Source organism: Crocuta crocuta, unplaced genomic scaffold (genome assembly GCF_008692635.1).
Source record: "Crocuta crocuta isolate KB4526 unplaced genomic scaffold, BGI_CrCroc_1.0 scaffold9, whole genome shotgun sequence".
NCBI lineage: Eukaryota > Metazoa > Chordata > Mammalia > Carnivora > Hyaenidae > Crocuta > Crocuta crocuta.
In genome coordinates this window covers 6,989,760-7,016,150 of record NW_027551567.1, presented here as the reverse complement: position 1 = coordinate 7,016,150, position 26,391 = coordinate 6,989,760, and the positions used below count along the sequence as shown (strand labels likewise).

Sequence of the window (26,391 nt, the reverse complement as noted above, 5' to 3'; positions counted from 1 at the left end):
TTCAAATATGTGTCTCCCTCCATCTCTGCCTCTTCCTTGCTCACGCTCTGGTCTCTCTCTGTCTCTCTCAAAAATAAATAAACATTAAAAAAATTTTTTTAAATGCAGTATATCTGATTTTGTTACTATTATGTTATATAAGAATAATAAGTTATCTCTAGAATACCACTTCTAGAAACCATTCTTACATATATATTATGGAATAAAATTATATTGCTGTTCTATAGTTTTTAAAAGCATAGCTAGTTTAAAAACTTAAGTTTATATTAATGTTGGACTTTTTATTTTTCATTAAGTAATTTCTTTAGTCTCAAGGTTTATGGTTTAGCATAATTACAAAGACTTTTTAAAGTTATATAAACTATTATATGATAAAAAACCATATTGCCTCTTTAGCTTATTTTTTTTAACATGATACAGTATATGGTGGTGTTACTAAGAAGACTAGATACGCAGTTTGATACCATAAAGTCTTAAATGGGTATGTATAGTAAAGTATGTATGATTTTGGTAAAACAAATTTGGACATCAGGCTGGAGAGAGATTTTAGAGCAGTCAACATTTAGGTGGCAGTTGAAGCCATGAGAATATCTCCCAGTACACTGTGAATAAGAAGGAAGGAAAAGGAAAATGATTCTGTGAATATTTAGGAGTCACATTATTTAAAAGGCAGGTTAAGAGAAAGTAGTCAGTGAAGAGGAATGAGAGTCAGAGATAGAAAATGTAGCAGGAAACAGTCAACATGGAAGCCAGAAGGGAAGAGAGTTTCAACAGAAAATTGTGGGTGACACTATCAAATATTATAGGCAAAACAAATAGTAAAATGGGCTGAAAGTAGACCATAGGATCAGGCAATTCTTCAGTATAGCTGGAGCAGAGGGTGCAAGAATAAAATGGCTGAGCTGTACAGAGGTATGGAGTAGCAAAATGTTAAAACTACGTTAAACTAGACTGTATCCTAAAGGCAACAGGAAACCAATGAAAGATTTTACTGAGGACAGCTGCTTCAGGGCAATACTTAAACAGTACCTGGTAAATCATGATTATGGAGCTGTATATAATGTTGGTGTCTTCTAAGGAAAAGTCTGGTAGAGATGTAGATAATTTATAGTATTTAAAAAATATCCAGAAGAGTGACTTGGAGAGACAACTTGGTGATTGATTACAAGTTAGAGAAGATTTTGTTTTAAAAGGTAAAGGATCACTCCTATATTTATAGCTTTTTGGTCAACCAGACAGATGGTGATGTCATATTTTGAAACTGTGAGATTCGAAAACTGTGAAACAGCTAGGTAACCATTGGCTTTGTGAGTCTGAAACTTAGGTGAGAGACCTGGGTTGGTTTAATGGAAGCAGAAGTCATCAATATGGAGGATAAAATTTTAAGCCAGTCAGCATAACTTATTATTTCATCAAAATATAAATCAAGGTTTATATACATATGTAGGTGATGAAGTTTTGGGATGATGGTGGGGTGGTCTGGAGCTGACGGCCAAGAAACAATTCTTGAAGATGTCTTTGGTACAAAAAGGTGAATTTTATTAAAGCACTGGGACAAGACCCATGGGCAGGAAGAGCTGATCTCTGGTTGTAATGGGTAACTGATTATATACCCTTAGATTGGGAGAGGGTCAATAATAGAGTAAGTCTCTAAGGTATTTTGGAAGCAAGGTTTCCAGAACCTTGAGGGGCTAGCTGTTGCTAGGGAAATGCCATTTATTACAGTTTAAGAAAACCTCAGTCATGAGACCCTTCAGATGTATATCAGGGCCATCAGCTTGGAGTATGATTGCCAGCATATATCTTGGGGCAGTTGAGATAAAGGAAGCTTCCAAAGGAATTTTTTTTTTTAAGTTTTTTTAATGTTTATTTCTTTTTGAGAGAGAGACAGAGAGTGAATTGGGGAAGAACAGAGAGAGAGGGGGACACAAAATCCAAAGCAAGCTCCAGGCTCTGAGCTGTCAGCACAGAGCCCAGCACGGGCCCAAACTCAAGAACTGTGAGATCATGACCTGAGCCAAAGTGGAACATTTAAGCGACTGAGTCACCCAGGCATCCCAGAGGAACTTTTATATGTTAAAGTAGACTTACAGGATCTTCGAGGTTGGGGTAATGTTAAGCTAAGATTCTCTTTTGCCCCTAGCAAAGTATCATTGAGATAACTGAGCTCCTAGAGGGAGGTCACTCTGCCCATTTCAAGGACTTGTCAGTGGGCTGTGGGGTAAAGGAATTTAATTTTTCGTTTGTGTTAGTTTCCCACATCATCATGGCAAGCACCCCTTTGTTCTTGGGTAACCAGGAGTGTTCAAGGAATATCACACATATTCCACTTGGGGTGTGGGGTACTGTTATCCTGTATTTCACCTCAGCTTGTCCCTCACTCCCTCATCATATGTACACACATATGAATTAATATTTTGCAGGTAATATGTTTCTCATTACCCCCATTTCATTCTGTGTTTTTAAACAGTTCTGGATTATTTCCTCTTCTTGCAAATGCTGCCATGTCTGTGAAACCAACGTTGCTCAGTTTGTATGAGATATATTACCTGCCATTGGGTAAAACACTGAAGCCTGGTCTACAGGGATTGCTAACTGGTATTCTGCCTGGCTTAGAAGAAGGATCCGAGTACTATGAGAGGTAAAATGGTGCTACTGTTAGTGTTGCTAAGTAATCAAAGTCATGGATTTGTCACCAACCATCCTTGGATCAGTATTGTTTTAATATTACAAAAGTTAATTATTGTAGAAACTTAAGTATATCATCTGAAGATTTCTGTAGCAAAAAAAAAAAAAGAGTATATCTAGTTTGTATATTGCACTGAAAGTAAAGCTAAGAGCACAGACTTGGGAGATAGATGGACTGGATTCAAATCCTAGCTAAAAATGAAAGCTTTTTTTTTTTTTTTTTTAACATTTCTGAACTTTATTCAGTTTCCTCCTCTATAAAGCAAGCATAATACTTATTTCATTCCGTTATTGTAATAAATCATTTAATCCAGTATCTTTCACATGTAGGTCATTAAAAAAAATTGTGACCCATAATTTAAAATAATACAATATATAAGAATTTAAATTAATATAAGAATCGGAAATTGGACCAAGGGCCAACAGTTTTTAAATTCTTAGTGGTGGAAAAGAGCCTGACACCAAGTGCAGTGCTGTTTCACTGGCTATTGACATGATGCTCTTGATATTTTAAGTTTTCAAAGAAACTCAATTAATGTATCTTGGAGCCTATTATATCTTAGAAAGTTTGTAGTTATAGACAATGCATGATGGCATTGACTATCTTTAATAGCTTGTTGCTGATGTTCCTACCAAAATGAAAGTTATGAGTTGAGGTGGCAAAAATAGAAAATGCCAAACTTAATTTTTTGAGTATACTTAATGATTTAAATTTAATTTATTCTGGTGCATTAACCAGTTACTCTATTTTATTGTGGTTCATATATTTCTGTAATATACTAAGAATCTAATCCTGAAAATCCTGGATTACCCCCCTGAGCTACTTTGAGAAAATACAATTTTGGTCCTCAAAATTTATCATTCTCTTCTGTTAACTTTTTTACTTGCTTGTAATTTTAGAAGCATACGTATTATTTAATTTAGTGTATAAGTCAGTTTTATTTTATATTGTTGTATTCTAAGGGAAACACTTAAGACTGCTAGTTACCATTAAAAATTTAACATAATAGATAATGATTTTTAGGACTTCGGTATCTCTATGATTTATCTTGTGTCTTAGTTTGAGCTGCTGTAACAAAATACCACAGATAGGGTAGCTTATAAACAACAAATTTATTTGTCATAGTTCTAAAAGCTAGAAGTCATTACCTGAGTACCAGCATGGTCAAGTTCTGGTGAGTGCCCTTTCCCTGGTTCGTAGCTGGTGTCCTCACCGGCTATGGAGTTCTGTGGGATTTCTTTCATAAGAACCCTATGACTTAAGCACCTTGCAAAGCCTCTACCTCTCAGGATGCCATCATTTTGGGAGGATAGGATTTTAATATGACTTTTGAGGAGACATTCAGACCACAGAATTATGTTTTATTAGCTTTTCCAAACATATTCTAATAAAGGGATTGATAAATGAGTTCTTTTAATCCATAGATAAATATTAAGGCCAGAAGGGAGTACAGTGTTAGGTTACATCACAGAGCAAGTAAACAGTAGAACGCATCATTAGATTCTTTTGATTCTGACTGTACTACAGTGTAATAAATTTTTATATATTACATTATTCTGTGTTTGAAACTAATAAAAAGTAATTTTTGAATGTAGTCTTTAAAAAAGCAATAATACATCTTTGATTTTGTCTTAAGTCTAATTCATTAAAGTTTTGTAAATTACAAGAAGTAAGAGCAATCTGTGGTGTGACATCTGTCTCTCATTGATTTGATCTCCAGGGTTGATTTGGCTGACCTGGCTCCCTAAGCAAGTGGCTCCCTCACCACTCCATGTGCGTCCCTCCCAAAGCTGTGTGCTTAGTTGAAGGGGATGACCTTCCCCCATAGGGGAGGACTGTTCTTTGGCCAAGGATATAGGAGTAGCTGCACTCCCCTGCTAAAACCTCCAAGACACTCTCAAACTTATTGTGAATTATGTAATATGATTTCGAAGAAAAGGAAACATTTGGAAATGTCCTTTAAGAATTTCATAGAAATTCAAGAGAAAATATTTTCTGCTACATGATTATTGTTAACTAAAATGTATATGGTGTTCTGGCATTCCTGGGTGGTTCGGTCTGAGCATCTGACTCTTGTTTTCGGCTTAGGTCATGATTCCACCCAAGGACATGGGATTGAGCCCCACATTGGGCTCTGTGTTAAGCATGGAGTCTGCTTAAGATTCTCTCTCTCTCTCTCTCTCTCTCTCTCTCTCTCTTTCAAATAAGATAAATAAAATGAAATTAAAAATAAACTAAAAATTAAAAATAAGTTAAATAAAAATAAATTAATTAAATGTATATGATGTTTAATAACCCACTGAGGTAGATAGGACTTAGAGTGTTGTTTTTGTTGTTGTTATCTTTATTTTACAGATCAGGAAACTGAAGAAAGATTAAGTGATTTCTCCAAATTACAGCTAGTAAATGGAGGAGCCAGTACTTAAATCCAGTCCTCTACAGTATGTGCTTCTCCCAGTCTATCACACTTGTTTCCAGGGCACAGCTTGTAAACTATACTGTGAATGCTTTCATACATTCTGGAAAAGAAGAATGTATTTTTAACAATGTGAACCTAAATGCTTCTCTCTCTTTTTTAATATTTATTTCTGGGGGAGAGGGAGAGAACACAAGTCGGGGAAGGGCAGAGAGAGAAGGAGAGAGAGAATCCCAAGTAGCTGTGCACTGTTAGCTGTGCACTGTTAGCAAAGAGCCTGACATGGGGCTTGATCTCACAAACCATGCGATTGTGACTTGAGCCAAAGTCAGTAGTTCCATTCTTAACCAACTAAGCCACCCAGGGGCCCCCTAACTGCTTCTCTTCTTAAGACATCTGGTTTTGTACCTCAGAACAAACACCTTGCTGGAGAAGGTTGCTGCTGCAGTGGACCAGTCCGCATTCTACAGTGCCCTCTGGGGGAGTCTGCTCACCAGTCCTGCTGTGCGTTTACCAGGAATCACCTATGTTCTTGCCCATTTGAACAGGAAGCTTTCCATGGAAGATCAGCTTTATATAATTGGCAGTGATATTGAGCTAATGGTAGGTCTATATGTAGTTGCTCACTTAACATACTTCTCTAGAGCCAGACACACTGTTACAGACAGATACTGAGAATCATGCCACAAACAAAGTTCCTATTTTCATGGAGCTTATGCTTTTGATCAAGGAAACTTAAAGACCAGATTAGTCACTAAATACTGTTTTTAAAAGCTTCAAAAATTTATTTTCATAGAAAAGGAATTGTAGGTTATATATTATCTTCATCTGTTATTCAGGTAAATAAATAGCCTTTATTACCATCTTGTTAACTGATCAGACCACTATTAGTATTAGCCACATTAATTATTCCCAAGAGGACCTTCTCTTCAATCATAGCTTTCATCATAAGAAAGATGGATTTTAGATTCTGTATGGGATTTCTGCAGGAAGATATAGTACCAAAGGAGATGGTGAAAGATAGTACAAAATAATCACATTGATTATTTAAACTTTTTAATTTCTAGATTAAGAACAGAAGGAAACCTTTTATCACCGTAGTGCTCTCTGAAAACTAGCAAGGAGTAAAAAAAAAAAACCCTCAAAGGCACTTTGAAAAGTTTCAAAAAAAAAATTTGTGATTAACTATCCCATACTTTTCTCCCATATGATTATGAAATGACTGAGATTTTTATGCAGATTTTTAGTTACATTTATTAAACTATAATAAACATACACAAAATAACATCTTGTGTGTACAGTTGTATGAATTTTGACAAATACCTCCAGTCAAGTCATCAATACGATAATCAAGACAAAGAACATTTATATCACTCCAAAAAGTTCTTCTGTGCCCTTTTGTGGTTACTTCTCTTCCCCTATGTTCTCAGGCCCTTGCCTGGTCTGGTTTCTGTTCCTATAGCTGTGCTTTTTCCAGGATGTTATGTAGATGGAATCATACAGTATCAGCCATGAAGTCTGGTTTCTTTCACTTTGTATAACATTTGAAATTCATCCATGTGTTTGTATGTATCAGTAGTTTGCTTGTTCCTTTATACTGCCATGTAGTATTGTGTTGCATGAATGTACTACAGTTTGTTTATTCATTCACCAGTTGACGTTTGTTTATGGTTTGGGCAGTAAGGAATAAAGCTGCTGTAAACGGTTGTATACAGTTGTTTGTGGAGACATATGTTTTTGTTTCTTGGGAAGAGATTTAGGAATAGGATTCCCAGTTCATATCGTAAAGGTATATTAACTTTTTTTAAATAACAGCTTTATTGAGATATAATTCACATTCCATAAATTGTATCCGTTTGAATTTTACAATTCAGTGGTTTTTAGTGTATTCACAAAGTTATGCAATTATCACTTACCTAATTCTTAAAACATTTTTATCGCCTCAGAAAGAAGCCCCATAGTCATTAATCTTGCTACACTTTTCCCTTGCTCCTGCTGCTGGCAACCACTAATGTTCCTGTTTCTGTAGATTTGCCTATTCTAGACATTTCATACAATGCACATAAATAATATATAGCCTTTTATGAATGACCTCTTTCACATACCATAATGTTTGTAATATTTGTCTATGTTGAAGCATATATCAGCACTTCATTCCTTTTTATAAGTCGAATAATACTGCTTTGTATGGAGAATATCACATTTTATTTAACTGTCCATCAGCTAATGGACATTTGAGTTACTTCTGTTTTGGCTGTTATTAGTAATGCTCTGAACATTAATGTTCAGAACATGCTGAACACCTATGTTTTTGTGTCAGCATAGGTTTTCATTTCACTTAGTAGTAGAATTACTGGATCATATGGTACCTCTGTGTTTAACTTTTTGAGGAATTGGCTAACTTTTCCAAAGTGACGGTACCAATTTCCACCAGAGATTTATGAGAGGTCCCATTTCTCACATCCTATTCAACCCTTGTTATTGTCTATCCTTTTATATAGGACACCTCAGCAGGTATGAAATATTATTTCATTGTGTTTTTTTTTTAATATTTTTATTTATTTCTAGGAGAGAGAGAGAAAGAGAGATAGCGTGAAGAGGGGAGGGTCAGAGAGAGAGGGAGACACAGACTCCGAAATAGGCTCCAGGCTCTGAGCTGGCAGTCAGCACAGAGCCCAACGCGGGGCTCGAACCCACTACCACAAGATCATGACCTAAGCGAAAGTCGGACGCTTAACCGACTAAGCCACCCAGGCGCCCCATATTTCATTGTGGTTTTGATTTGCATTTCCCTAATGTCTAATGACATTGAACACATTTTCCTTTGGTTTTTGGCCATTTTTATATCTTCTTTGGAGAAATGTCTCTTCAAGCTCTTTGCCCCTTACTTAAATTGTGTTATCTCCCTTTTTGTTGTTGAATTGTAGTTCTTGATATATTCTGGGTATTCAACCCTTGTATATGTGGTTTATAAATATGTTTTCTCATTTTGTGGACCTGTCTTCTCATTTTCTTGATATTGTCCTTGGAAACACAAAAATTGTTACTTTGATCAAGTCCAGTTTATGTTTGTTTTTTTGTTATTTGTACTTTTAGTGTTTGATACAAGAAATTGTATCTAATCTAAGATCACAAAATTTCCTCCTGTGTTTTCCTCTAGGTGTATGTTTAAGTTTATAAAAAACTGCCAAATTATTTTCCAAAATGACTATACCATTTTTCTGCAGATTTTTAAATGTACCGTTAACATTTACTTTTAATGAGTTAATGAAATTTTAAACAAGTCACTTTTTTATTTCTTTAAAAAACAAATGTCATAATTGGAAAGCTATATGTAACATATCACAAAGGACTAACCTCCTTATTATTCAAGGAGCTGCTGTAAGTAAATAAGCATATATTAACAATCAAGTAGAAAAATGGATTTGAACAGGTAATTAACAGAAATTAAAAAAACATGAAAAGATGCTCAACATTACTTATAGTAGAAATAAAAATTTTGCCAGGATACCAATTCTCATACATCAGATTGGCAAAAATTTTTTAAAAAACACATAAGTAAACATGGAAAAACATAAATTGTCACACAAAGCTGGTGAGAATATAAATATACATAACCTTAGTGGAAAGCACTCCACTATGTATGTTGCAAATGCATGTCCCCAAGACCCAGAGGTTCTACTTTAAGGGACTTATCCTACAGGCATACTTGTTGTACATCTGTATATACTGCAGCATTATTTACAATAGTAAATGTTTACCAATGTTATAAATGTCTATAAGTAGGAGCCTATTAAAAAATTAGAATTCATCTATGAAATAGAGTATCTCTTGGCCATGAAAAAGTATGAAGCTCTTTATGTAGTGTTAAGGAAAGATCTCCAAAATATATTGGTAAAAGAAAAAGGCAAAGTTTGGGATATATGCGTGTGTGTTTTTATTTACTTACATTTGCAGAAAATATTCACCAGTAATACTAGTTGCATGCAAAAAGGAAATTGATTGGTAGACAATTATGGGAGAGAACTTTTTTCTATATACTCTTTTGTGTGCCTTAATTTTTTTTAAAACCATCATATTTACCTATTCAAAATAATGTAAATACATTTAATTAGTGATAAGAAACTGAAAAGCAAACATTTATTGGAAAATATAAAGCATTCCATTCCCACAGTAAATATTTCGCAGTGTAACAGACAAGAGATGTTAAAGGCTCTTTTATTTCAGGTAGAAGCCGTAAGTACATCCGTGCAGGACTCAAGTGTACTTGTACAGAGAAGCACACTGGACCTCATACTCTTCTGTTTTCCCTTCCACATGAGTCAGGTAACAACATTAAAAATGGTATTAACATAAGGAATTCTTTGGAAAATCCTAGATCCCTGATGTATACTTATTTTTTTAATAGAATTTAAGTTGAATTCTTTTGTAAATTTGTAAGTACAATACATAAAAAACAAATTCCTTTTTTAAGGAGTGGAATTTTTGGAAATTTTGGGAAAAAAAAAGTTTACTGATTTGGATAAGAACATGGAAATTGAAATAGATTATTTCATACCTTTTTAAAAATGCTGTAATCTATGAAAAACAAAAGCTAATTATTGCTAGCTCTGAGTGAGGCAGGTCTCTGAGACCTAGACTCACTAGCTGTTTTCTCTGTCCTGATGTTACCTTTTCTTGGTTTGCCAGCTTGGTGATGTGTGTTCAGAACTTCAGCAGTGTTGGGCTGTTTGAAAGCCAAATATTCAGTCACTGACATTCTCTAGTACTTTTATTACAAACGAGAGCAGTTAACAAATCATGAGTGAAGTGTTTCACTGGTAGAACTTAATCAGTGCTCTCATTTTTTAAAGGAAATAGTCTAAATTCTTTTGAGTTCTAAAATTTGATGAGACTTTATATAGAACACCAATATGTGAACATTCAGAATGGTAGAACAAATCTAATAAGATACAAAGAATTTCTACCTTGGAAAACTTTATTTCTAAAATGTCATTAGCAGAAAAGACTATTATTTGGGGGTTTTGTCAGAGCTGTGGTTAGTAGATAAACTGATGAATTTTCACTATGATCTGTCATGCTTAGCTTTTTCTTTATTACTTTATTCAGTTTGAAATTGAGTTATTAATAATTAGAGAATTTTACACTTCATTGCCTATATTGCCCCTAATTGGGACACAGACTACCCCCGGTTTCTATTTTTATATTTTCCATCCTTAAACCAGAGGCCTTTTATCCTGCCTCTGGCTTTTCATAGAAACACCTGTTTGGACATCAGTGTAATTTAAGCTTACCAGTATAAGGGTAGGCATACAGCTCACAAGGTAATAATGAGTTTGATTTGAAGATGCTAATATAATGTATATGACTCAAAAGCTTAAAATGTCTATTATCTGAGTTTTTATTGAAAAAATATATTGACCTTTACTCTTAAACCTTCCCATTGCTTTCTTCCCTTCCAAGCATTCAACATTTTTAGTCCTTCAGTCAGTTAAGCATCCAAGTCTTGATTTCAGCTCAGATCATGATGTCATGGTCGTGAAATCAAGCCCTGTGTTGGGTTCTGCCCTGGAAGTGGAGCCTGCTTAAGATTCTCTCTCTCCCTCTGCTTCTTCTCTGCTCCTGTCCTCTCTCTAAAAAAATAAAATAAAAAATCTTAAAACAAAAACAAAAATTCTAATTTCCTCTTGGAAGTTCTAAATTTATTATTTGTAATGATGAATATGAATTGTTTTTCTTGGAGTAACACTCTCACTTTATTTTTGAGAAAATATGTGCCAGGTGTTCAAGCCTGAGTAATCATAGTTTGCATCAGTCCCTCTTTCTGGCATAAGTGGTATTTCGTGGGAAAAAAAGCTGGTAGTACAGCTCACAATTCAAACAGTCACACAAGTGTTTTTCCTCAAGACATCTATCATAGTGTATACTCCCCATTTCATTACACAGAATATTAAAAGACCTGTGATCAGGGAATCATATTTAATAAAACAAACTTTTTCTGCTTCATCAACAACATACTTAAGTGAAACTGGCTTTTTTTTCTTTGTTATTAATTTTACAGGAAGTATATGGCAGTAAAGAATAATACCATGACCAAAAGTACAGTAGGTGCCATTTCTGTACTGTTTATTTTTGTGCTAAGATCCTGGCAGTTTTACACAGTATTGCATGATCAGAGCAAATGCCAACACATCAAAAAAGGCAAATAACATTTTGGAATTGTCATGAACATAGTTTTTACCTTGTGGACCCCCTGAAAGAGTCTTAGAGATCCGTAGGAGTTCAGGGACCACACTTTGAGAATTGCTTAGATTAATAAAGACCTCTGTTTTCAGATGAGTGACCATAATTTTTTGGCTATTGATGATTTGTGTTCTGTAACATCTCAGTTATTTCTCTAAGATTCCTTTAAAACAAATAAACTGCTTAATATTGTCAAGAAGCATGGTATGGTAAGAAGTTGAGAAGTCTGTGATAAAGAAGTCAATTCTAAAAAATAATATGTTTTTTTTAAAGTCCGTTCTCAGGACACCTGGGTAGCTCAGTCAGTTATGCATCTGACTTTGGCTCAGGTCATGACCTCATGGTTCGTGGGTTCAAGCCCAGCATTGGGCTGGCTGACTGGCTCGCTCTCTCTCTCTCGCTCGTGCTCTTTCTCTCTCTCTCTCTCCCTCTCTCCCTCCCGCCCCTGCTCATGCTCTGTTTTCCTCTCAAATATGGATAATAAAACATTAAAAAAATAGTAATAAAATAAAACTCAGTTCTCTATCTAAGTGAGATAATACCCAAACATTTGAATTTGGCAAAGTACTTAGGCCTTTTTTATTCTAGAGTGATTGTTAGACTAATTGATTTCCACATTACCTTCTAATCCTCAGGTTCCAAGATTCTCTTCTGAAGTGAATATCTAGAAAAAGTCTTAAATTAATAGCAATTTAATTAGCTGCCTTCCTTTCATCTTTTAACTTCACCTATTTTAGCAAAAGCCAGGCCTTCTTTATCATTTTTTTAATATCTAAGGCTATTAGGAAGGATGCAAGGTAAAAAATTTTCTCTTTAGAAGATTGGAGTAAAATGAAAAATATTAAGATTTGTTAAACCTGGATATGGGGACGAAAAGTATTCATTAAATTTTTTATATTTTTCTATATGTTTGAAATTCTACAAGATAAAAGTGTTTAAAAGATCAGGAAGTGAAAGACTTAGAATTGATGAAGATCAGGAACATCTAAAGTAATTACCATCAGTTGACACCACATTCAGTTATGAATGTGAAAAACTAAAGACATGAATTTCTTGAATCTGTTCCATCTTGCTCCATTTTTGTTTTGTATCAGATCTTGTTAATACTGGATAGGATAAAGAACTTTAACCTGGAGGTTAAAATAATTGAGGTATAGTTTCAGCTATGCAATTAAACAGCTGTGTTACCTTTTCTTCTTGTGTCTTAATCTATAAAATGGGAGTAATCATTTGTGTTTGAAAAGTCAGATGAGTCTTCTACGAAACTACCTCATAAGCCCTAAAGTTCTAAGCGTATTGCAAGGTGGGTTTTTTTTTTTTTTTTTTTTTAAAGAGGAAGAAAGGAATGTGTTTTTTCTATGTGATGAGGTACAACCATATCTTTGACTTTTTCAGGCCACTCGGCCAGATATGATCAGGATCTTGTCAGCAGCCCTTCACGTAGTATTGAGGAGGGATATGTCCCTGAACCGAAGACTTTATGCATGGCTTCTTGGTAGGTGTTTGATGTGGGAAATTTGCCATACATAAGTATTATCAAGTTATGTGTGTGTCCTAAATGAAGAAACTAATAGTTTGCTTAAATGGACAATAAAATGTAAATCTTATTAATTGTGTATTCTATGAGGAAGTTTCAAAATCTTCTTAATATTTTAACCTGTAAGTTCTGTTTCCTTTGACAAGATTTTTTCCCTCTTATAAATTGAGGCTGTTATACTGTGAGTATGTAAAGAAGGAAGGATAAATAAATAAATAATCAAAATAATAACATAATTTCCAAAACTTTGAAGTCGTCAAAGGAATCAGAACTATTACTGCTGCCCCACACATGGTACCTTACCAGTCTCGCACTCACGAAGTAAGTTCTTTGTTTTTCCATACTTTGTGTGAGTGTTTGGCCTGTTCACAACTCCTTACTGCTCAGAGTGGAAAGATAAAATATAACTTATCTTGGATTTTCTGAATCTTCAGTTATTTCACTCTTTGTAAGATTGAAAAAAAAAATACTGGATAATGCTGGAAGAAAACTATGATACTCACTTATGTATTAAATTGGTTTCCCTTTATTAAACTATCTAAAATGATCTCTCTTGCTGACATTGATTGGGCTACTAATTGGTAAGTGTTTGGTGCTGTTTTTGAGATATTTGGTGTTTTGGTATTTAGTGAACAACAGTTTTGAGAATCCCATTATAATTTATTTTGCCATTTGTTTCCATGGAGGTTTTGATAACAACGGTGCTATCATAGGACCCAGAAGCACAAGACACAGTAATCCAGAAGAACATGCCACTTACTATTTTACTACTTTTTCAAAAGAATTGTTGGTCCAGGTAATGAATGCTTTTGTTTTATTTTTTGGTTACTCCCTGATCAGTAAACAAGTGTAAGACAAGGTCCTGCCTTAATTGAATTAATTCATCAGTGAAGGGTAAAGACAAGACTCACAAACTTCCTAAGAATCACTATAACAAGCAAATGATTACAATACAATGAGTAAGTAATCTTATGATAGACTCACTTCTGCATAAGTCCAGAGATTTCTTAATTTGTTCTCATGACTTATTAATATATAGTTACAGCTTCTCACCTTTCTGCCCTGTGAATTGGAACTCTTCCAAAAATGGGCCAGGACCTCTGTTATATCCTCTGAAGCCTTGGGAAAATTTAGTTGCAAGAGGAATCTAAATGTGGTAAAACTGCTATTGTAATGGAAGACTTAAAATAAGCCATACTTTTATATTATTTTTATTTTATATTCAAGATAACTCAAAACAGGTTTGTTGGTATCTGAAGCATTTTTAAATGAGTGAAATTATAAGAATATAGTTTTGAGTTCCCAGTGGGAACACAATTGTATAGTAGATTCTGTCATGATACTCTGCCATAGTTTGAAGCATTGGTGATGATGGTAAATAGAAACACTTTTATCTTTTAGGGAAAAATTCAAATAACCATGATTTATTTTTTTAGATTTTCTTTAACATTTCTACTTTTTTTCTAGAGCAAATGTATGCACTCTTCTCTCAAGATGGATAAATATAACCTTTTTTCCCCTTAGCAGAGGAACTAAGCTAACTTCAGTGAAAGCTTCAGAAAAGCAATAGATGTAAATCTCCATCCCATATGGTCATATTTAAATTTTTTTCTTAAGAAAAGTCATTGAATCTGTTTATTTAAATGACTAATGTACATTTTCTTTTTTAAAGGCAATGGTGGGCATCTTACAAGTGAATGGATTTGGAGAAGAAAGCACTTTAATGCAGGATCTAAAACCTTTTCGTATTTTAATCAGTTTACTTGACAAACCTGAGCTAGGTAATGTATACTGTCTGAGGACATAGGATCACATGTGGTTGTTTTGTACTGTTTCATAATAAAAATAAGACAAAGTCATTATGTAGAAAAATTGCTTTATTTTGAGGTGGCCTTCAAATACAGGTTCTCAACAGTTTCTTACCTAAAATTTACTCTAGAACGTTAAGATAGAGATGTATACATCCAACCCATATATTCTCATATTTTACCCTGTACTATATATGTTGTAGAGAAATCATTTTAAAGATATTATCTAAGTTCTTCTTAATCCTGATTAAGTTACTGAAACATTTGTGATCTGTCATGACTGTCTTAAAGTTCACAAAACTCAAGGACTTGAGCAAAAAGATTTGGGTTCTATCCCTCCGCTTGATTGCCTACATCCCCTTTGTGTTTTCCCTTTTTTCATTGTATATTTCTTATATAGTAGATTTATTGGGAAGTTAGTTATGGTACAGAAATTAAGAAAAAACAAAAGTAAGGGCGCCTGCGTGGTTCAGTCGGTTAAGCATCCAACTTCGGCTCAGGTCATGGCTCATGAGTTAGAGCTCCGTGTCAGGCTTTGTGCTGACAGCTCAGAGCCTGGAGTCTGCTTCACATTCTGTCTTTGTCTTTCTGCCCTTCCCCTGCTCACTCTTTGTCTCTCTCTTCCTCAGATATGAAAAATAAAACATTTTTAAAAAGTTAAAAGGAAGAAACAAAAAAATATTAGAAAAAATAAAATGAAATAATAAAATATGTAATTTCATTACATGCAGATGTTTTAGCTAATATACATGTCTTCTCACCAACTCTTAAAATAAAAATGAAAAATTTTAAATATAAAAATGAATTGTATCTATGGTTTTGAGAATGTATTTTAGATATTATGTGATAATAGATGAAGCTCTTTGAAATTTTCTTAAGGACGTTGGTATATCTTGTAGCAAAGTTTGGCTGTGTGCATTTTCGTATCATTTAACAATAAACACAATAGTAATATAAGTAGTATTTATTGAATATTCATTATATTCTGGGAACTATTCTACCCACCTTATAAATGTATTTTCTTAACCCTTGTAACAGCCCTGTAAGTCTGGGATTATTATCCTCATTCTAGATGAGGAAAGTAAAACTCAAAAGTTGAATAACTTTTCCAAGGTTATTGCTATTAACTGCCAAAGCACACTTTCTTTGCTCTGTAATTTTTATTATGTGAACCTATAGTTAAATAACCATTTATTCAGATCAAAATCTGAAGTTTAGTTTAGCATCCAGAAAAAAATATTTTTTCAAATACTGTTTTAAAGAATATTTGATCAGGCCAATTTGTAAATAATCATGATTTGTCAGTTCTAATTGTTGTCTTTCATATGTATATTAATTTTAGGACCTGTAATTCTGGAAGATGTCCTAATTGAAGTATTTAGAACATTATATTCCCAATGCAAAGCAGAATTGGATCTTCAAATGGAACCACCCTTCAGCAAGGATCATGCTCAGTTAAGCAGGTGGATTACCAAAAAATTAAGCATGATATAAAGATATCCTCATTCATCATATGAAATTTGTGTTCTGATTGAGTAAATCTGATTTAAAATATTACCGTATTTTGGTAACATGAACTTTCATTACTAACTGCACTGATTTTTTAAAATACACATTTACAGCCTGACTGTATAGTAGAACCAGCACTAGGGTTGATATTAACAAGTTAATGTGAAGATACAGATTTCAGGGAATTTATTCACACTGTTCAAATTCACAAGAGATTAATTGCCACATGTCAGTTAATAACAGAAGTTGTACCTTCCTGCGACTTGGCCTGGTTGTTTGCATGGGGTTGTGCCTCTTGGTTACTCAGCACACTCAGGAGTCCAAATCATAGTTCAGAAAAAGACATGAACTAGAGTTAAATGGATCAAAGGGCACCAAGTGCTCCTTAAACAATTTTTTTTCAAGTTATTTCTTCTTTCAGGTTTATATATAAATATATCTTTTTTGTTTTTTATTCCGGGGACAAGTCCTGTAATATTAGCATATACTTTTTTCTAAGTCAGTGGTAGATTCATTCATGTTGACAAGGTCTTACTTTTTCATTCTCTACTTTTAGCAGCCTACCTGTTTTCCAGTCTTCATCTAACATTATGACAAAGTCACAAGACTACAGTTTCTTTTACGTAATTTGCGTTCCGTTTGTGTCTCCTTGGTGAAGCTTTGGAGATAACCTGGGCTTTCTTAAAACACAGTTTGTATGTTTAAACATTTTAAGAAAGTTTTTGATTTCTGATAAATATCTGTGAAATCTTTATTTGAGAAGTTAATATTGACTATCCTGGTACTCGATTTCATTCTGTACTCTGTCTGACAATATATATTGCCCCATCAAGTATTCAGTTAGTTATTTGTGCTATAACATGCTAGCTGTATTGATAGTACCATACTATATATAAAAACACTGTTTTAATTGTTAGGAGGGATGGCAGGAAATAGCAGGTAGATGGATAGTTAATAGGCCAGAAGGCTTCCACTAGAAATAAGTTATTATTCCTGTTGGCATTTTAGTAATAATGGCAATTTACTGTATTCTTTTGTTGTTTTTTAGCTAACAGTAATAATTTGGTTGAACGTCACCAAAATAAACTCAACCTTTCTTAAGCAAATTCTGAACAGCATAGGAAAGCAGACAAAATTCTTTCAAAGTCAAGACTGTCAAAATTAAATTACTACTTGCTTTACATGTGCCAGGGAAACAAAAGAATGTAATGCCATATTAACAGGCATTCAAAATTCAAAAATAACTTGGTGTTCTTTTGCTGGAAGCAGAGCTGTTTTTTCTGATAGAAGGCTGATTTCTGATCTTGATCATACATTTGAGTTATGATAACCTTAACTTGGAAAATAACTACACATAAAGTAATAGAGTGGCAGTAGATAAAAATTATTTGTTGCAGTTTTCTCACTAGCAAGTTTTCTAGCAACTACCTAGGAATATGTAAGTAACATTGCACTTAAATATAATTTTGAAAAAATACATGTTAATATTTCTTGTTTTGGTTTCTTTTTCCTTTTTTAGTAAATTAAGGGAAAATAAGAAAACAGCAGAGCTGATTAAAACTGCCAACCTTCTCTTTAATTCCTTTGAGCCTTATTATATGTGGGATTACGTTGCACGTTGGTTTGAAGAATGTTGTAGGTATGTTAAACTGTTTCATTCATTCTATTTTAATAGAATCCAAAACCAAACTTTTAAAGTTCCTGAGTCTAATGAAAAGAATGTTCTTTTATATATTCTACTACTCCTGACAACTATTAATTATTTAGTAGCCATAAACTGGCTATGTTATGTCACTCTAGAATATAGAATCCCTGATCATATAAACATAAAATTGAAAAGGAATTTAGAAAACAAGCTATTTAGTCACCAGCAGAGATGAAAGATTTTCCCTCTCCAATTTATAGTAATCCAGTTTTTCTTTGTTATAGAGAAAATACCAAATTTATGGTTTCTGCTTCACACTTCACCAAAATGGTTCCCACTTTTAAAACTAAAAACTTCCATGATCATTCTTGTGTTTTTAAAATCATAGAACCAGCCCATATTGTCACCAGTGAGTGATAAAAACCCTGTATCTCTTATGACCTAAAGATTGAAAACTCCAAAATACTGGTGAACTTGAATAGAATCTCTGTGTTTTAGACCAAATCCTCTCAGAACCAGAGTAACCCCTCAAACCTTAGGAGCATATAGGCAAAAAGTAAGCATGTTTGATCTCAGAATTAGAAGTCTTTTAAAATATAAAACATTAATCTCTTTAATGATTTAGAAAGCTGTTTGCTTACTTATCCAATAGATACTGAGCACCTAGGTATATAGACAGTCCCTATCTTCAAAGACCTTATAGTGGGAACAAGTAAAACATGGACATATTATTCCTAGTATTAAAGTTACAGATACCTTCACAGATTAAAATGTGGTAGGAATGTTTAGGAATTATGAATGTCTTTTGCCACCTTGCCCTGACCTGAGTTTCCACCTTTATTTCTACATTCACAAACACCCATCCACCCTTCTTTACTAGTCCATACTATTCCGTGAACACACATTGACTGAGCCTTCACTCATGCTGCTGAGCCTTCACTTGTGCCATTTCTTCAAAAATATTCTTCCCCCTGGCCCATCTGGGAGGTCCTGTAGAGAGGTGACCCATGTTTCCATAGCCTTCCATGACTCCTTCGAATCTCCCATCAGAATCAATTTATCCTACATTGTTACACTTATTTGTCTATATGCTTCTATTTCTAGCTGCTTAGGGACTCTATCATATTCTTTGTGTCTTTAGAGTATAGGGCAATGTATGATCATATAAGACTAATATGATTTACAGTGAATATTTGTTGGAGGAATGATCTTTACAACTTGGATCAGAAGAGGCTTCCTGGAGGAGGTAACATTTGATCTCAAACCTTGAAGGATAGATGCATTCTGAATTTGAGAGACTGAAGTTGAGGGAGGACGGCAAATCAGGAGTACAAGTTGTTATAATAAGAGGCCCTGAGGTTATAAATCAAATCACAAATAATCCACTTTAACTAGAAGATATTATGTGTAGACAGAGCAGTAGGAAATAAATACAAAAATGTGAGATCCGTCCAGAACACTTAGAAGTACAAGATGGGAGTCCCAGGGATAGTGTAAGCCTAGGAATCTTGCTTTGGAAATTTTTCACTTAGAGGTACAGTTGTGTCCTGCGGGAAAGGAATGTTCACAGGAACATTACTATGTATATGTCTCAGTGTTGACTCTCTTTAAAACAGAAAGTGAGATGTGTATGATATGAATATTCATATCACTTAATAGTATACTTGATAAAGTGATTTTTGTCCTTTTAGAAGAACACTGCATGCCAGACTTCAGATTGGGCCTGGAGATAGTAGTGAGTCATCTGAGTTACAGCTGACCAATTTCTGCTTACTGGTGGATTTTTTGTTGGATATAGTTTCTTTGGTAAGACCACCTTGGTAAAAAAAAAAAAAAAGTATTGAGGAATGTAATAACATAGTTCAAATATTTCATGTTGGAGACAAACCTCATCTTTAAATAAATTTTATCTTTAAAGTTAAATTGATATTTTTCCCTTTTGGCATAGCTTTTTTTTCTTCATAATTTTTTCCAAATGCTTTTCCTCAGACATCTATATAATACATATATGTCTTATGTAATATGTGGAATATACTTCACAATTGCTTGTTATTGTAATCTTAAATGTTTAGTGTATAGTGGTCTAATGCTGCATTTATGCTCACTAATGATTGTATTAAATGAAGACTGTTGGAAATCTTTTCTCCTTTTCTCTCCTCAAATCTTTGCTTTCTCATTTTGAAGCCCACTAGAAGTATGAGGGTGCTGTGTCAGGTATGACATTCAGCCTGTTTTGTCTTTAACTGATTGCATTCACTTTTTTAACATTATTATTTTGCTAAATTAGCAGATAAAACTGGAATTATTTTATAATATATACCTTGAAGTACATAAATTGAGAATTTGGGAATAGAAATCTTATAAATCAGTGATAAAATGACCATACTATATTAATTCAGAGCATGATACATATAAAATATGACAAATGGGTAAAATTATTTCTTGTGTTATGTAGATTCAAAATAAATAGGGTAATACATTATATAAATTTTTGTCACCTTGCTTTCATCTTCAGGAGACTTATATTGAAATCCAGACTGAACACTTGCCCCAGTTGCTCCTCAGGATGCTTTCTGCCCTGACAAGCCATCTCCAGACATTACATTTGTCTGAACTCACAGATTCACTCAGGCTCTGCTCAAAGATCCTTAGCAAGGTTCAACCTCCCCTCTTATCTGCCAGCACTGGAGGTGTGTTGCAGTTTTCAAGTGGGCAGAACAACTCAGTCAAAGAATGGGAAGACAAAAAGGTAATGTTTGCTATTATTTTTGGTATTAGACCAATTACATTTCTTCAGAGTAGAAGAGTTTATACATACTCATTAAAAATATTAGTGAATGATGGGGCGCCTAGATGGTTCAGTCAGTTAAGGATCCAACTCTTGGTTTCAGCTGAGGTCATGATCTTACAGTTAATGAGTTCAAGCCCCGCATTGGGCTCTGCACTGACAGCACAGAGCCTGCCTGGGGTTCTCTCTCTCCCCCTCTCTCTGCCCCTCTTCTTCATTCTCTGTCTCTCAAAATATTTAAACCTTAAAAAATTTTTTTTAAATATTAGTGAATGTTATCTAGACTCAAATGTTGTGGCAGTAGACAATCTTTTAGGCTTTTAGCAATTTTAACAGTTTCTACCGGCTCTCCACTGGAAATATAATGCAAGCAGCATGTGTAATTTTTAATTTTCCAGTAGCCACATTAAAAAATAGAAACAAGTGAAATATTTTAATTATATTTTACTTAGCCTGATATAGCTAATAATCATTTTAACTGTATAACCCATATAAAATTGATGTAATATTTAAAAGATGAGATATTTTACATTCTTTTTTGTGCTAAATTCCAAGTATAAAAGTGTATTTTATACTTACAACATTGAAAATTAAAATTGTTAGCAGAAATACTGGATCTGCATTTTTTTAATAAAGTTTATATTTGAGGGGTGCCTGGGTGGCTCAGTCAGTTAAACGTCCGATTTCAGCTCAGGTCATGTTTTCACGGTTCATGGGCTCGAACCCTGTGTTGGGCTCTGTGCTGACAGCTAGCTCAGAGCCTGGAGCCTGTTTCAGAATCTGCGTCTCCCTCTCTCTCTGAGCTTCCCCTGCTCATGCTGTCTCTCTCTCTCAGAAATAAATAAAACATAAAAACAAATAATAATAATAAGTAAAGTTTATATTTGAAAAATTAGATTTAAGTATCCAAGTTGTTCTAAACATGTTTAAAAGTTTTATTGTAATTAAATTAGGTATTACTTTTTGAATTTTAAATTAATTGAAAAACTTTAGTTACTTTGTCAGATCAGCCATATTAAAAGAGCTCAATATTCACATGTGGCTAGTAGTTACCATATTGGACAGCAGGTTTGTAATCGAAACTTTAGTGGTCCTTTTCATATATAACACTAATTTGATATGCTCTTCTTGAAATCCTGAATCTTTTTTGCTCTCCTCAGTCTTCCAGTTTTTAATGCTTGCTTTATGGTGTTGAATAGAATTACAATAATTTTAATGTCTGGCCAAGCAACATACTTAAAGCACCTGTGATACACCTATGGGAAAAAAACACCTATATAATTCCAATGAATTTAGCCTTTATGGTACTATGTTAAAACAAGGATTTAAAATTCTCTAGTATTTTGAGTTCATTACCTAAATCTTGGGTTTGTATAGTTGCCCTTACTTTTTTCTTTTCCAGTTGCTTTTTTTTTCCCCAGCCAGGCAAAATATTTTATCATGATAAATTAATAGAACCTTTCCCATCAAGTATTAATCCTAAATCATTTTTGTGGGACTTTTTAAATATTTTGCTCTTCACGTATGAAATGAATGTGACTGACCCATGATCAATTTTAATATATCCCAGGATTATCCTACATAAACTAAAGCTAGTCTCTTATGCCCCTTTCTATCTGCTTATTATTTATATGTGATATATATTGATTGTCTTGTGGGAAAATTCATTCTGTTCTGCTAGTTTCCTTAATAGATACCTTTAAGATCTTAGAAATTAAACTAATATAGGTATTAGTTGTTTTTTGTGTTATTTAGTGAAATTAGTTCGAGTAGGGGAGACCTTAGCATTCTCTCAATAGCATATTCAAATATGTGAGTATTAACTATGTCAAAAACATGTGGAGGCACTTATTGATGGTTACAGGTTAAAATAAATAGAAACATCCATTCATATTAGATGAAGAACAAATAATATACTTTTTTTTAATGTAATGGTACATTAACCTGGGAGTATCCTTTTCTCTCTTTCATTCTCTTCTATATTCTGGACCCCTATATATTCTTTACTATTTTTACAGAAGCACAGTGGTATTATCTTCATTGAAGTGTCTAAAATTTATCATAAAGCTGAGGGCATTTTCTTTATTTCTTTTTTACTTAAAGTGTAAGTGAAACATTAATTCTTTTTTAAAATTTTTTATGTTTATTTTTGAGAGAATGTGGGCGGGAGAGGCAGAGACTCTCTCTCTCTCTCTCTCTCTCTCTCTCTCTCTCTCTCTCTCCAAAGCAGGCTCCAGACTCCAAGCTGTCAGCACAGAGCCTGATGCAGGGCTCAAACTCATGCACCATGAGATCATGAACTGAGCCAAAGTCGGACACTTAACTGAGCCACCCAGGTGCCCCAACAATAATTCTTTTAAATGTGAATCTGTTTTTGTCTCCAGGCACTTAGTACATTTTTGTAAAATCAGTGTATTGGATCTCTGTACCCAAATGTCCAAAATATGTCATTTCTTTCTGTCTTCAGAAAGACATTTTATTATAAAACAATCTGAAACATAGTTATGTGATATATACTGTACAGCTAAATATTATAAATTATATAAGTTTAACTGAATTTATAATTTGAATTCTATTAATAAATGTCCATTGTTTTATGACCCTTATATGAAAAAGGTCAGTACAGAAATAACAATAAGCTAATGACAATTTTATCATTTAAATAAGACTTATTTTTGAAAATGTATCAATACAAGGTTTTAGATGGTTGTTCACCTTGCAGAGTAAAAAAGTTGACAGTTCAGTTCTGATAGCTGCCTGTAAACTTTCTCATTATAACATGAAAAGCTTTCATACTGTTATAGTGATAGGCGATGGTAAAAATATCATGAAGTTTAGAATCTTCCAATAACTATTAACCTTATTTGCTGTATAACTTTGGGCAAGTTTTGTTTTTAACTTCCCTGAGCCCTCAGCGTTCTTACCTTTGAAATAAAGAAAACAGCCTCTCTTCAACCAGCACCCCACTCTGTGGATCCAGTGATCCAGTGGTGAAGTAGACACATTTCCTGCCTTCCTGACCCATTTTTGCTAGTTGGGAGACACACATTAAACAAATAATTGCACACTTAATTACAGTTGTGATAAATAAATGAAGGAAAATATAGAGTGGTAGGAATGTGAAAAATGAAGTGATGTGACCTAGACTGTGGGCCTAAGAAAGGCTGTCTTGAGGAAGGGTTGTTTCAGTGAAGCCCTAGAGAAATGGGTGGGATGAGGTAGAAAGGAGAGAGCTCTTGGGAGAGGAAGAAACATTCCCTTAGGCAGAAAGGTAGGGAGAGATACAGCCTTGAGGTAGGCAGGGGCCAGGTAATGCAGACAAGGTGGTAACATGCTGACAAGATGCGGGAGTGAATACAGAGCGATGGATGGATTAGCCAGACATTTACGAAAAAAATTCAGGGTGCCTGGGTGGCTCAGTCAGTTAGGCAGTTAAACATCCTACTCTTGATTTCGGCTAGGTCATGATCTCACAGTTTGTGAGATCAAACCCCACATCAGCCTCCTCACTAGGCTTGGAACCTGCTTAAGATTCTTTCTCTGCCCCTTCTTGCTCACCCGCATACATCCACACTCTCTTTCTCCCCCTTTCTCAAAATACATAAATTTTTAAAAAAGGAAAAAAAAATCAGTAAGCTCTAGTAATAGTTTGTAAGGGTAATAAGTGATCATATTTATTGAATGTTTATTTACTAACCAGCAGGTACTATAAACCACATGCTTTAGATACACTGTGTTACTTAATTCTCATAGCAACTGTAAAATGTAGGAACTTTTGTTATCTGCCTTATACTTACCAGGAAACTGAGGTTTTAGGTTAAATAATTTGCCACGCTAGTAAGTGGCAGAACCTGACCTGACTTGTGGCCAGTACTCTTAACCACTGTTCTGAAGTGGATGTAGAGGAGTATGAAGGAAAGATGGAGAAGATCCCAAGGATCACCCCTAGGTTTCCATCTTCTAATTTGATGAATGGTGATGTCATTCACTGAAGCAAGGAACACTGGATGAGACCCAGCTTTGTAGCAGCAGAACAGTTAGTTTGCATCTTCCATAATCGTGAGTAATCCCCTTTTTAGTCAGCAAAAAGTAATCTTACTCAAGTTCACGTTATGTTCTGGCACAGACCCCAAGCAATTCAAGATATGTACAACTTTTGTTTCCTTAAACTGTGCCCGAAAATATGCTTGATGATTGTAGTCATCCAGTCTGTAGGAAGGGAACAATTAAGACATTCCATCTCTACTCCAGTATCTGCTCCATCTTTTGTTTATATTGTAAATGACTGACTATCTTCTCCTTCAAATTACAAACTATTCTTTTTGTTCCTGGTACATAATATAGTGTGTGGCACATAATGTGGGTTCAGTAAATGTTGAAAGAATTAAGATTAATGGTTTCTGTTTAAATAGCACTTTACACATTTTATATAGAAATTTCATATTCATGGGTTCTGAACAGATAACCTATTAGAATTTATTTTTGGTTTTTAAAATGTTTCATTCCTTGCATCATTTAGACATTAGGAAAGTGATTTCATGAAGTAGATTGAATAAATTGTCAGTTGTTTGAAATTAAGGATATAGATGCTAGAGATTTGTGGATGTGCATATTTTGCCTTCAAAAACCCAACCTTAGCGAATAATAAGTTCTTAGCAAATGAGTTTATTTTTAATGTTTTTGTTTTATTTTTGAGAGAGAGCATGCAAGCTGAGCAGGGTCAGAGGGGAGACAGAGGATCTGAAGCAGGCTCTGCACTGTCAGTGCAGATGTGGGGCTCAGACCTGAGCTGAAGTCAGATGCTCAACCAACTGAGCCACCTAGGTGCCCTGAGTTTAATATGTTCATTAGAACCGTACCAGTATTCCCTATTGATTATCATAGAAGTATGAATCAGTTGTAGAAACTGCTCTAAGATTCAGCCAAACATGTAGATTAAGTTTTGAATCATGTAATCTAAACTGACTTCTCTCAATGTGGCCATTTCTAATTTTTAATTTCTAATATATGCATTTAATTACATAGCCTTTGCTCTTTTTAATCACTACCAGGTATCATCAGTTTCTCTTGAAAATCCTACTGAAGTGTTTGAAGATGGAGAAAATCCACCAAGTAGTCGATCATCAGAGAGTGGATTCACTGAGTTTATACAGTATCAAGCAGACCGAAGTGATGACATCGACAGAGACCTGAGTGAGGGGCAGGGGACAACTGCCATCCCCATCGGTAGCACATCCTCTGAGACTGAAACAGCCTCCACTGTGGGATCTGAAGAAACCATCATCCAGCCCCCTTCCATAGTCACCCAGGGAACAGCACCCAGAAGTGGGAAGACAGCACAGAAGACTGCAATGCAGTGTTGTTTGGAGTATGTCCAGCAGTTTCTCACCAGACTTATCAACCTCTACATCATTCAGGGCAACTCTTTTTCTCAGGCTTTGGTCACAGAGCATTCAGGGGATCTCAGTAGAGAACAAGAAGAGACCTCAAAATGGGATAGGGATTCGCATGGAGATGTGAAGGAGAGAAACATAAGTAAACAGAAAACGTCAAAAGAATACCTTTCTGCCTTCCTGTCCGCCTGCCAGCTCTTCCTGGAGTGCTCCAGTTTCCCAGTTTACATTGCTGAGGGGAACCATACCTCAGATTTACATTCTGAGAAGTCAGAGACTGGTAAGGTCGTCTTGGTGTTATTTATACTTGAATCACTTTTATAGCGTGCTTTTTATTTACTCTTTTTAGAAGCACTCAGAAAT

General features: G+C 34.5%; 1 protein-coding gene across 4 annotated transcripts in view; it reads left to right on the top strand.

The window, feature by feature from the left end:
* Window positions 1-26,391, top strand: part of DOP1A (DOP1 leucine zipper like protein A) — a 101,059-nt gene that overhangs the window by 35,801 nt on the left and 38,867 nt on the right. For 3 of the 4 annotated variants that reach the window (XM_077750319.1, XM_077750318.1, XM_077750322.1), the window contains exons 4-14: window positions 2,471-2,641; window positions 5,519-5,712; window positions 9,337-9,431; window positions 12,744-12,843; window positions 13,572-13,681; window positions 14,558-14,666; window positions 16,036-16,156; window positions 17,722-17,841; window positions 19,539-19,653; window positions 20,363-20,596; window positions 25,687-26,308. In XM_077750319.1, the coding sequence (XP_077606445.1) occupies window positions 2,471-2,641; window positions 5,519-5,712; window positions 9,337-9,431; window positions 12,744-12,843; window positions 13,572-13,681; window positions 14,558-14,666; window positions 16,036-16,156; window positions 17,722-17,841; window positions 19,539-19,653; window positions 20,363-20,596; window positions 25,687-26,308 (1,991 nt within the window). Of the gene's footprint in view, window positions 1-2,470; window positions 2,642-4,444; window positions 4,463-5,518; window positions 5,713-9,336; window positions 9,432-12,743; window positions 12,844-13,571; window positions 13,682-14,557; window positions 14,667-16,035; window positions 16,157-17,721; window positions 17,842-19,538; window positions 19,654-20,362; window positions 20,597-25,686; window positions 26,309-26,391 lie in introns of those variants that run through there. The other variant, XM_077750321.1, reaches the window with a different exon arrangement.